The sequence below is a fragment of the Piliocolobus tephrosceles genome, chromosome 14, assembly GCF_002776525.5.
Source record: "Piliocolobus tephrosceles isolate RC106 chromosome 14, ASM277652v3, whole genome shotgun sequence".
Taxonomy (NCBI): Eukaryota; Metazoa; Chordata; class Mammalia; order Primates; family Cercopithecidae; genus Piliocolobus; species Piliocolobus tephrosceles.
The window spans coordinates 107,456,142-107,469,255 of NC_045447.1; the positions used below are offsets into that span (position 1 = coordinate 107,456,142).

A 13,114-nucleotide genomic window follows, 5' to 3' on the forward strand; every position below is an offset into this window, starting at 1 on the left:
GTGGCCATTCTTCCCCATCAGAGAGAGAATATTGGGGCCAAGCCATAGTGCAGGAAAAAATGAGCCACCTCTTTTTTCAGGGTTTGTGAGTCAAATTCGTCCCAATGGCTTAGGATGCATTTCAAGGGTGATCCTGTTGATGCCTGAGTGTTTCCCATCTGAAAGACAAAACTCGCCCACAGTTTTGGTTTGTGTTGTTTCTCCGCCTGCCTAAGAACCCACAACGGTCCCTAGACCCTGCTGATAGGAATAGTTGCGCTCACCGACGCAGCAGCAGAAACACTAGTTCTCCTCCCAGACCCCAAGGAGGATCAAGGAAGGTCAGATTTAGTGGCCCTTACTGACGCATTCTCAAAAACCCGCACGCTTGCCTGTCCTCCTAGACCACAAGGAGGAACGAGAAAAATCTGATTTAGTGGCCCTTACCAATGCATTTTCGAAAACCTGTTAGAGTCCTAAGCATTCTCCTGTTAGTATAGAGACTTACCCCTGTCCTATAAAGATGTTATGCCCCAAAAATGAAGTGGAGGACCATACCCTGAGGGAGGGAAGGGATCTCCAGAGTTGGAAGAGTGATGCCTTTTGTCCCCGCTTATATGAATAGGTAGGATACAATATCTGAGACTCCCCAGATCCTAGCTTCAGAAATAGCTTTTGTTAGGCCTGTTTGTCTGAGGAGGTATCCTAAAATTCCAGATAATGCCCCCTACAACAGGGCTTTGGGCAAAAATTATGTCTTTCTGATTGGTGAGCCCGGGTGCCTAAAGAAGGTAACAGTCTTGGAGTTTATACTAGAAGTCATTCTTATTGGAGAAATTAGAAAAGCACCAGAGACAGGGAGTGATTTTTAAAAGCAGGACTAGCCTCAGAGAAGAGAGGTGAGAGGAACTTTGGCAGGCATTAAGGCCCAGGGGGCAAGAGTCAGGATAGATAGGATAGATGGGCAAGTCTCGCTTGGATGACATGCCTTTGAGAGCTCTGCTCATGGCCGCAGGGTCAACCAACTTGTTGTCGGGACCCCGGAGCTCAATGGCTTTCCTCTCTGTCAACCTTCGGCTCAGCCCAGAGGTACAGGAAAAGTGGAAGCTGGTTCCAGGCAAACCAATGCTTCCAACTCCAAAGACTCAGGGGTTGTTAGAGAGCCCTTTCCCAGAAAGCTTGACACCTGTGTCTTTAGTCCAGCGGCCATGCTAGTCACTTTTAACTGGCCAACAGGTGCCTGGTATTTAGTCCCTGAATTCTAAGGAAAAATAGGACAGAATAGCAAACAAAAGGGGTCCGATGGTACTCACTGCTTGGTGATAGGTGATAGTCTCACCGCTTGGCGATAGGCAATGGTTCCTTCATCGTCACCAAAATGTGTCCAGAATTGATGGGTTCTTGGTCTCTCTGACTTCAAGAATGAAGCCACGGACACTTGCGGTGAATGTTACAGTTCTTAAAGATGGTGTGTCCAGAGTTTGTTCCTTCTGATGTTCACATGTGTCCAGAGTTTCTTCCTTCCGGTGGGTTCATGGTCTCGCTGGCTTCAGGAGTAAAGCTGCAGACCTTCACAGTGAGTGTTACAGATCATAAAGACAGCACGGACTCAAAGAGTGAACAGCAACAAGATTTATTGTGAAGAGCAAAAGAACAAAGCTTCCACAGTGTGGAAGGTGACCCGAGCGGGTTGCCACTGCTGGCTCAGGCAGCCTGAGTGTATTCCCTTATCTGACCCCACCCACATCCTGCTGATTGGTTCATTTTACAGGGAGCTGATTGGTCTATTTTACAGAGAACTGATTGGTCCATTTTACAGAGAGCTGATTGGTTCATTTTGACAGAGTGCTGATTGGTGCGTTTACATCCCTGAGCTAGACACAGAGTGCTGATTGGTGTATTTACAGTCATTAGCTAGACACAGAAGTTCTCCAAGTCCCAACTAGATTAGCTAGACACAGAGCACTGATTGGTGCATTTATGAACCTTGAGCTAGGCACAGGGTGCTGATTGGTGCATTCACAATCCTTGAGCTAGACACAAAGTGCTGATTGGTGCATTTACAATTCTCCAGCTAGACATAAAAGTTCCCCAAGTTGCCCCACCAGATTAGCTAGATACAGAGTGCTGATTGGTGCATCCACAAACCCCGAGCTAGACACAGAGTGCTGATTGGTACATATACAATTCTCCAGCTAGACATAAAAGTTCTCCAAGTCCCCACCCGACTCAGGAGCCCAGCTGGCTTCGCCTAGTTGATGCCATGCTGGGACCGCGGACAGAGCTGCCCGTTAGTCCTGCACCACGTGCCAGCACTCCTCAGCCCTTGGGCAGTGGATGGGACCAGGCGCTGGGGAGCAGGTGGCGGCACCTGTCCAGGAGGCTTGGGCCGCACGGGAGCCCACCAGGGGGGGCTTGGGCATGGCAGGCTGCAGGTCCTGAGCCCTGCCCCGCAGGGAGGTGGCTGAGGCCCGGTGAGAATTCGAGCACAGCCTGGCCGGCAGTGCTGGGGGATCTGGTGCTCCCTCTGCAGCTGCTAGCCTGGGTACTAAGCCCCTCACTGCCTGTGCCAGTGGCGCCAGTGGGCCACTCTGAGTACGGGTCCTGTGGAGCCGGCACCCACCTGGAACTCACGCTGGCCTGCGAGCGCAGTGCACAGCCCCAGTTCCTTCCCATGCCTCTCCCTCTACACCTCCCTGCAAGCAGAGGGAGCCAACTGTGGCCTCGGCAAGCCCAGAGAGGGGCTCCCACAGTGCAGCAGCGGGCTGAAGGGCTCCTCAAGCATGGCCAGAGCAGATGCTGAGGCCGAGGAGGTGCTGAGAGCGAGTGAGGGCTGCCAGCATGTTGTCACCTCTCAATAGTGATAACAATTGTATTTTGTCTCACTTTTAGAATAAGTCTACAGACGAAGCTTGAGAAAATTATAGATTAACTGAAATTTAAAAGTTAAAAATCTTTATATAAAAATGGTATGGTTGGTAGAACTTGAAAGTGGAGGGGAAAAGCAAGTGGACAGTATTGTAAGTTAATTAATTTACATCGAAAGAATCAAGATACTGTTTAAAATTGATAGAATAAGAGACGGTTAAAGGATATTCACCTTTAAAATTTACAAAGGTAATCAGAATTTTAAATTACAGAAATAATCAGAAGACAAATATTTTGATGTATTATATAGGAGAAGGTTTGGCATGATGGAAGGTAGGGTAAATGAGCCAGTTTCCTCATCTTTAAATCAGGAATTCAGTAGTATGGTTTAAAGATGGTAGCATAAGAACCAGAGGTCTTGGCTCACGGTTTTGCAGGTGCACAGGAAGCATGGCAGCATTGGCTTCTGGGGAGGCCTCAGGGAACTTTTACTCATGGCAGAAGGCAAAGCGAGAGCAGGCCTCTTACGTGACAGAAGCAGGAGGAAGGCAGAGGGAAGTGCTACACACTTTTGAACAACTGAATCCAATGAGAATTCACTATACAGTACCAAAGGGGGATCATGCTAAACCATTCATGAGAACTCTGCCGCCACCCATGATCCAGTCACCTCCCAGCAGGCCTACCCTTCACCATTGGGGATTACAGTTCCACATGGGAGTTCAGTGGGGACACAGATCCAAACCTACAGTTCCACCTCTGGTCCCTCCAAATCTCATGTCCTTCTCACATTGTAAAATACACTTATGCCTTTCCAACAGTACCCCAAAGTCTTTACTCATTCCAGCACTAACTCAAAAGTCCAAAGTCTCATCAGAGACAAGGCTAGTACCTTCCACCTATGAGCCTGTAAAATCAAAAACAGATTAGTTACTTCTAAGATACAATGGGGATATAGGCATTAGGTAAATACTCCCATTCCAAAAAAGAGAAGTCAGCCAAAAGAAAAGGGCTACAAGCTCCACGCAAGTCTAAGATCTAGCAGGGCAGTCATTCAACCTTAAAGCTCCAAAATACTCCTTGGGCACACTGATGTGCAGGGTGGGTTCCCAAGGCCTTGGGCAGCTCAGCTCATGTAGCTTTGCAGGGTTCATCTCCTAAGGCTGCTCTAATGGGCTGGCATTGAGTGCCTATGGCTTTTCCAGACACAGGGTGCAAGCTGCTGGTGACACTGTCATTCCAGGATCTGGAGAACAGTGGCCCTCTTCTCACAGGTGCACTAGGCAGTGCCCCAATGGGGACTCTGTGTTGGGGGTCCGACCCCACATTTCCCCTGTGTGCTGCCCTGATAAAGTTTCTCCATGAGGGCTCTGCTCCTGCAGCAGGCTTCTGCCTGGACATTCAGGTTTTTCCATATATCCTCTGAAATCCAGGTGGAAGTTCCCAAGCTTCAACTCTTGCATTCTGTGCACCTGCAGGCTAAACACCACATAGGAGACACCAAGGCTTATGGCCTGCACCCTCTTAAGCAGTATCCTGAACTGTACTTGGGCCAATTTTAGCTATAGCTGGAGCTGCTGGGGTGCAGGGAGCAGTGTCCTGGGGCTGCACAGGGCAGCAGGGCCCTGGGCATAGCACACAAAACCATCCTTTCCTCCTAGGCCTCTGAGCCTGTATTGGGAGGGGCTACCTGGAAGTTCTCTGAAATGCTTTCAAGGCATTTTTCCCATTGTCTTGGATATCAGCACTTGCCTTCCTTTTCGGTGTGCAAATTTCTCCAGCCTGCTTGAATTGCTTTCCTGTAAATGGACTTTTCTTTTCTACCACATGGCCAGGCTGCAAATTTTCCAAACTTCTATGCTCTGCTTCCCTTTTAAATATAAGTTCTAGTTTCAGGTCATATCTTTGCTCATGCATATGAGCATAGGCTTTTAGAAGCAGCCAGGTGACTTCTTGAACATTTTGCTTCCACTAGATACCCTAAATTCTCTGTCAAGTTCAGAGTTCCACAGATACCTAGGGCAGGGGCACAATCCAGCCAAGCTCTTTGCCAAGGTTTAACAAAAGTGACCTTTGCTCCAGTTCCCGGTAAGTTCCTCATTTCCATCTGAGACCTCCTCAGCCTGGCCTTCACTCTCCATATCACTATCAGCATTTTAGTTACAACCATTCAACAAGTCTCTAGGAAGTTCCAAATTTTCCCTCATCTTCCAGTCTTCTGAGCCCTTCCCACTCTTCCAACTTCTGCCCATTAGCCAGTTCCAAAGCTGCCTCCATACTTTCAAGTATCTTTATTATTCCATTCTTGCATTGCTATAAAGCAATACATGAAACTGGGTAATTTCTTTTTTTTTTTTTTTTTTTTTTGAGACGGAGTCTTGCTCTGTCGCCCGGGCTGGAGTGCAGTGGCTGGATCTCAGCTCACTGCAAGCTCCACCTCCCGGGTTTACGCCATTCTCCTGCCTCAGGCTCCCAAGCAGCTGGGACTACAGGCACCCGCCACCTCACCCGGCTAGTTTTTTGTATTTTTTAGTAGAGACGAGGTTTCATGGTGTTAGCCAGGATGGTCTCGATCTCCTGACCTCGTGATCCGCCCGTCTCGGCCTTCCAAAGTGCTGGGATTACAGGCTTGAGCCACCGCGCCCGGCCCAAAACTGGGTAATTTCTAAAGAAAAGAGGTCTCATTGTCTCATGGTTCTGCAGGCTGTACAGGAAGCATGGCAGCATCTGCTTTTGGGGAGGCTTCATGGTGGAAGGCAAAGAGGGAGTAGGAGCAGGAGGAAGGGGGGGGGGTTGCTACACACTTTTAAACAACCAGATCTCATGAGAACTCTACCACAAGACAACATCAAGGAGATGATGCTAAATCATTCATGAAGGATCCACCCCCATGACCCAGTCATCTCCCACAGACTCTACCTCCAACATTGGTGAACACAATTTGACATGAGATTTGGGTGGGGACAGATCCAAACCATATTAGACATGTTTTCAATAGGCTTTAGGATACAAAGATAAATAACATATGAATAGTCTCAAGGAACTCAGTCAAGTATGGTCCATTTCAGGTTTTCTGGCTTTTCCATTCTCTAGATACATAAAGGTAAACCAGTCATACCTCCTGCTCGTGACCCCATGGTCTACAGGGGATACTGTCAGGTATACATGTTTCATTACATTACAGCTGAAGAGCAAAGAGTGAGGACAGGGAAAGCTTCACAAAAAAGTGAAGAGTGGTCCAAGTTTGTCACCAACATGCTCTGTGACTTTCCCTGCTGGATCATGTGGGACAAGGCAGGATCTTCTCTGGGACATGGTTCATAACATCTTATATACAAAATAGCCAGGGCTAGAGTCCCAGCTGCTCCAAAATTCCATGATTCTAATATGGTGATACTTGTTTTTCCCATCAAAATGTTTTAAGAAAATAGTCCCAATTTTAAAATATGGTAAAAAAAAAAAAAAGTTTTATCTAAGTCTAATCTTAATGGATATCCTTTCAAATTAAGTTTTTGCTAATGAATTTCCTGGAACAACTTGTTCCATTAGTCTGTTTACTTAATGTCTTTATGTAATGTTTATTTGAAATATTATGCACATTATAAACTTTTGCATTAATTAGTATGATACCCAGTGTATGACATTATTATTATTTCAGGAAGCGTTCTTTTTAATTTCACTTTAGATCACTCCTGTGATTTTAATTCCTGTATTTCTTTTGAAGGGAAACAGCTTTATCAAATAGGATTTTAGATTTTTAATTTTGTACTTCTTGAGCATATAAAGATTGCTTTTAGAAGTAAAATTTTAGTGAACTTGAAATTCTCAAAGAATCACTGAGATTTGAGAAGTGACTTTTTTCTTAGAGGAATGATCCAGTGCACCAAAGGAAAATATTAATTAGGGCTGGATTTAATTACCACTGTAGATTTATTGGTGCAAGAATTTCGACAAGTTTTTATTGACTTTAAATAAAATTCATAGCCATTTAATAAGCTAAAAAAAGTATAATATTTGAACCCCCAATAATAGATATTCAAACCATAAACATGGTTTTGCAAAGAAAATTATTAAAATCATTATTTAGAAAAAACTTTAGAATTGTGTTATTTTCTCTTGTATCATAATCACCTCCATAAACTTTTCTGGGTTATGTGCTTGCATTTTACGGAAATAGTTTTATCATTTGTAAAATTCCACAACAGTTTTGTTTTCATCAATATTTACATTGAGGTACTGTTAGGAACTACAAAGTGGAATTACACTGTTGTTTATCTGGAAGCTCAAAAATGTTGAGATCATCTTTATTAGAATTTCTTTCATCTGCATCTGTGTACTAGTTGAAAAAACTGATGGAAGCTGAAAGATGGGATTAACTACCACCCTACTACTTAGTGTGTGTTAATCCTACTGACATGACTTCTACCCCTTTAAAATGGGGGATAAGAGCTACTTTGTAGAGCTCTTGTTAGAAAAAAGTGATTTAATATTGGTGTCTGGCACATAGAAAGAACTTAATAAAGATGATACTTTTTGTTTTTTTGACATCTAAGAAAATTTAATTAACTTTCCTCAATGGAAACTGTATTATTTTAGCAATACAATAATGTCTTAGCCATGAAATGTAGCATGTGTAATTAATGTAAAAATTATTGAGGTATTTTACATTGTATTTTTTGTGTTAAATTTTCAGCATCTTGTGTGTATTTTACACTTGCAGCACATCTCAACCTGACTAGCCATATTTCAACTATCCGCCACTTGGCCAATGACTGCAGCATTGGATAACAAAGATCTAGCCATATTTTGGGTGATTAATAAATGATTATCCCAAGGCAAACTTTCAAAAAATAATTTTTTTTTTCCAACAGACTACCATGGCTGCAGGAGTCTTGCCTCAGAATGAACAGCCATACTCTACCTTCATGAATAACAGCAAGTGTGTTGCAAACATGAAAGGTAATATCTCTTTAATACACTTTTTGTCTCTCTGTGCAAGCTAGCGTTTAATAAAAGTAGCTATGTGAATGGACACGAAAGAAAAGTCTCTCTTCTTCATCTTGGCCAAGATGATAAGGCAGTAAGTAATACATGCAACTTGGGATTCTAATATGAAGAAGAGAGCCCTACTTCTCCCAGTGTTTTTTCTCTCATGCTGTTTTGCTTTTTAATGATACCCCAGGCAAGGACAAGTGTCATGACTTGAACTCTTACTACCACATTTGCCCTTTACTCTTCCTGACCATCACAAGCTCTGAGCTGGGAGCCTTCCTGCTTCTGCTTTGATATTGCTGGTCTTGCTGCCACCACCGGCAGTTAACCAAGAGAGATGTTAAGTAATTTCTTCTTGGCAGTACCACTTGCAGTATTTTCTAACTGCCCCCTTGGGGCTTTGCCGACATTCACTTTAGTCCTACTGTATAGAGAACTTTGAAGGATTTCTCCCCTAAGTATAGATTTGATGATAGGAAGAAGAGTAAAAGAGTAAGGGTCTAACTAAAGGTATTGAGTTCAACACTTGCTAGAACAAGTCAGTTCTGTTCTGTTCTTGTTGGAATTTGACCACTCCACCAGGGGGCGTTCTCTCTCATCAAGAAAATCATTGTTTCCCACTTCTCATCTTTTTCCAAACTCCATATCCTTGTAGATCCTCCTTCATCGTCTTTGCTGTGTTTGGCCCTAGAGGCACTGATACTACTGGTAACTACCATTTGTGGACAGCTTCTAGGTGCCAGACTTAATGTGTTAGTTTCCCTGGTCTTAGAAAGAAGTACTGTCTAAAACAAATGCAAGAATGATGTCTACTGGCTACTTCCCTTCTAGAATAATGTTTCCTTCCCCCTGAGTAACTCTTCATCCAACAAGTCTGAGTCAGATGAACATTTTTCCCTTTTCTTTCTTCTGTTGTAAATGTTACCTCTTAGTTGGTGTTTCTCAATGGCAATTCTGTTGTCTTTGGGGGTGGGACAACTCTTTGTTGTACTGGAGAACTCTGAGCAAGCATCTCTGACCCCTCCCACTAAATCCAGTAGCATCCCCAGGTTCCAGTGACAATGAAAAAACTCGGCATGTTTCCAAACACCCCCAGGAAGGTCGCACCACCTCTATTGCGATCCACTAGGTATGCTGACTTTTACCTTTCCAAAAAACATCTTTTTAATTAAAATTTTCCTCTTAGTATAAATGCAGCTAATTTTTAGTTAGGAAAAAATCTAGACAAATAAAATTTGCTTTATAGCTAATTTTAGTAAAGCATATCTCATCCAAAAAGATAGTTATACTTTATTATGTTTGTGGATGGGAAGTATTTTTTTTAATGTTATATAATGAATTATGGGAAAATGTAATTGGGGGATACATAAATAAAGTATTTATTTTTAAAGGAAAATAGAAAACTTATCAAGAAGTAGCTGTGGAGTGAGACAGACCTAGAGTTAAATCTTGATTCTACTACTTAAAAAAAAAAAAAAAATTTTTTTTTTTTTTTGGTCTTTTTGAGGTGGAGTCTCACTCTGTTGCCTAGGCTGGAGGGCAGTGACACGATCTTGGCTCACTGCAGCCTCCGCCTCTCAGGTTCAAGAGATTCTCCTGTCAGCCTCCCGAGTAGCTGGGACCGCAGGTGTGTGCCACCACGCCCAGCTGATTTTTGTATTTTTAGTAGAGATGGGGTTTCACATGTTGGCCAGGCTGGTCTCGAACTCCTGACCTCAAATGACCCACCTGCCTCAGCCTCCCAAAGAGATTACAGGAGTGAGCCACCATGCCCGGCCATTAAAAAAAAACAACAACAAAAAAACTTATTATGGAAAATTTCAAACACCGAAGTATACAGAATAAAATAAAGATACTCATATTTGTATCTTCCCTCATGTATGCATCATCCCTCAAATATGTACCATAACCCAGTTTTAACAATCTCAGCCACTCACTTCTCTCTCAGTTCCCTGCATCTGTATTACTTTGAAGCAAACTGAGGCATTGCATCATTTTATTTGTTAGATAACCACATCATTGGCCTGGCCCGGTAGCTCACACCTGTAATCTCAGCACTTTGAGAGGCTGAGTTGGGTGGATCATAAGGTCGGGAGTTCGAGACCAGCCTGGCAAATATGGTGAAACCCCATCTCTACTAAAAATACAAAAAAATTAGCTGAATATGGTGGTGTGTGCCTGCAATCCCAGCTACTTGAGAGGCTGAGGCGGGAGAATTGCTTGAACCCAGGAGGTGGAGGTTGCAAGGAGCCAAGATCATGTAGTACCCCTGCACTCCAGCCTTGGTGACAGAGTGAGACTCCATCTCAAAAATAATAATAATAATAACAACAATAAGCCACATCAATACTACCATACCTCAAATAATCAACAGTATTTGCTTGATATCATCAAATATCTAAACAGTGTTCAATTTTCTAATTGTCTTATAGATATACCATAGATATATTTATATATATCGTGTGTGTATAATTTGTTTGAATTGGGATTCAAAAAAAGTCAATACATTGTAATTGGTTGCTATTTAGCTTCAATCTCTTTGCTTTTTTCTGTCCCAGGCTGGAGTGCAGTGGCATGATCTTGGCTGCCTGTAACCTCTGCCTCCTGAGTTCAAGCGATTCTCATGTTTCAGCCTCCCGAGTAGCTGGGATTACAGGCTTGCGCCACCATACCTGGCTAATTTTTGTTTTGTTAGTAGAGACAGGGTTTAGCCATGTTGGCCAGGCTGGTCTCAAACTCCTGGCCTCAAGTGATCCACCCACCATAGCTTCTGAAAGTGTTAGGATTACAGGCGTGACCTACCGTGCCCAGCTTTCAATCTCTTTTAAACTTGGGCTTTTCCCTCTGTCTCTTTTTCCTTACAGTTTATTTGTTGAAGAAAACAGGTTTTTTTTGCCTTGTGCAGTTTGCCACAATCTGTATTTTGCTGATTATATTGACATGGTATTTTCTATAAATTGGTAGATGGATGTAGAGTCTAGTCAGATTTTTTTTTAATTGGCAAGACTGTTTCATAGGCAGTGCTATATTCCTGCCTCAGGATGCCCAGGCTGTATGATTGTCTTGCTTTTTGTGATGTTAATTTTTTTATTTTGAAATAATTTCAAACTTACAGTAATCGTACAAGAAAAGCACACAAAAGAACTCCTACATTCTATTCACCCAGAGACCCCCACAAGTTTTGTCAGCAGTCCCAATAATATCCTTTAATAGGAAAATGATTCTGGTAATGTTTTTTAAATCCCTTTCAAAGGCCTTAGTCACTCCTTTCTTGACCTTTATGACCTTAACATTTTTTAAGATTACAGACTTTTTTTTTTGTAACATGTTCCTCAATTTGGGTTTGTCTGCTGTTTCCCCATGATAAGACTGATATTACGCATTTTTGGTAGAAGGATCACAGATAGCACAAGATGTCGTTTTGCCCCATCACTGGTAATGTTTAGTTTGATCACATCAGTAAAGTGGTGTCTGCCAAAGTTTATCCATTATAAGTTATTCTTTCTCCCCTCATAATTAATATTTTAAGGAGAGATGCTTTCAGACTACGTAAATATCCTGTTCCACATCCAACTTTTACCTAACAGCTTTAGCATCTATTACTCTTTCTTGCCTGAATTAATTATCACTGTGATAGATAACTGGAGATTTTCTTCCCCTGCCCAACGTTCCAATAACTGGAGATTTTCTAATTTCATTATTCCTTCTGTCTTTATTAGTTGGCATTCTAGTGTAAGGAAGAATTTCCCATTCTTACTTGTTCAATTGTTTATTTATTTAGCATGGATTCCTGTTTTGCTCAGTGGATTGTGATCCTTTACTATGATTTATTTGGATGCTCCAGTCTCTCCATATTTGGACAGTAAGAACCCCTTCAAGCTGTTGACAATGTCCATTTGACGTGTCCCCGCCATTCCTGCACTCCTCACTCTCTGGCACAGCAAGATCTTCCAGCTCATCTTATTCTTTCCTCGCCCTGGCCCAGAAATCAGCCATTTCTTCAAGGAACCTTGGTTCTTTTTAGTAGGGAATGGTACTTAGAAACCAAGATCTGGTATGCTCACTACTACTGGAGTATCATGATTCTCAACCCCTTTTAGGGGACAGAGCTAGGAAATACGTGTTCATACACATACATAAGTATCTGTCCATTTTTACAGGTGCAGTCATCCCTCCTTGTACACAGGGGATTGGTTCCAGGGCCCGCCCACCCCCGGTATACCAAATCCATGCATACTCAAGTCTCACAGTCTCCTCTGTGGTACCCACCCATGCTAAACGGTGTTGCATCTTGCATATACCGTATTTTCAGTCCCTTTTGGTTGATAAAAATCTGCATATAAGTGGACCAGCTCAGTTAAAACTTGTATTCAAGAGTCAACTGTATATTTCTGTTGCTGTCTATATATATTGAAAACCACAAGTTCACTTTGGTACTTCCAATTCTTTTTTCTTTTTTTTTTTTAAGATGGAGTCTCGCTGTCACCCAGGCTGGAGTCAGTGGCACAATCTCTGCTCACTGCAACCTCCGCCTCCTGTGTTTAAGCAATTCTCCTGCCTCAGCCTCCCAAGTAGCTGGGATTACAGGCACCTGCCACTGTGCCCTACTAATTTTTTTAGTAGAGACAGGGTTTCACCATGTTGGCCAGGCTGGTCTTGAACTCCTGACCTCAAGTGATCTGCCTACTTTGACCTCCCAAAGTGCTGGGATTATAGGCCTGAGCCACCATTCCCGGCCAGTACTTTCAATTCTAATCCAATATTATACTATCTTTATAGCTGTTCCCATTTATAATTATTTAAGAATGAGAAACCCAGCTCTTATTATCCCCATTATGTTTGCTTGTTTACTCGGTCCTCCTTTTCCTAACCAGTCTCTCAACCCTGCCAGGCCATCACCCAACTCAGCTGTATTTTCCATACAGGGCTCATACCCTGCCAGGCCCCACAGCATATGCCATGCACCTTACTAGTTGCCTTCCTTGTGTTGCCCTGACCTCTGCTAGATGACCCTTGCTTAGGCTTTATGTATGGCTCTTTCTCTTTGATTATATTTACATTTTAATTAAAATATTGAGATAATTGTACATTCACATGCAAATATAAGAAATAATACAGAGGGATCATATTTACCCTTTATCCAATTTCCACCAATAGTAGCAGCTTAAAAACTATTGTGTAATAATAGTATCACAGCCAGGATATTGACATTGTTCGTGAAATGTCAGAACAGTTGAAAATACAGAACAGTTCCATCAACACAGGATCCTTCCTA

General features: G+C 42.7%; 1 protein-coding gene across 5 annotated transcripts in view; it reads left to right on the forward strand.

Moving 5' to 3' along the window:
• Window positions 1-13,114, forward strand: part of PTPDC1 (protein tyrosine phosphatase domain containing 1) — a 134,284-nt gene that overhangs the window by 36,321 nt on the left and 84,849 nt on the right. For all 5 annotated transcript variants that reach the window (XM_023187798.2, XM_023187797.2, XM_023187799.2 and 2 more), the window contains exon 2: window positions 7,719-7,806. In XM_023187798.2, coding sequence (XP_023043566.1) covers window positions 7,725-7,806 — 82 coding nt within the window. In that variant the 5' untranslated portion in view covers window positions 7,719-7,724. The remainder of the gene's footprint in view (window positions 1-7,718; window positions 7,807-13,114) is intronic.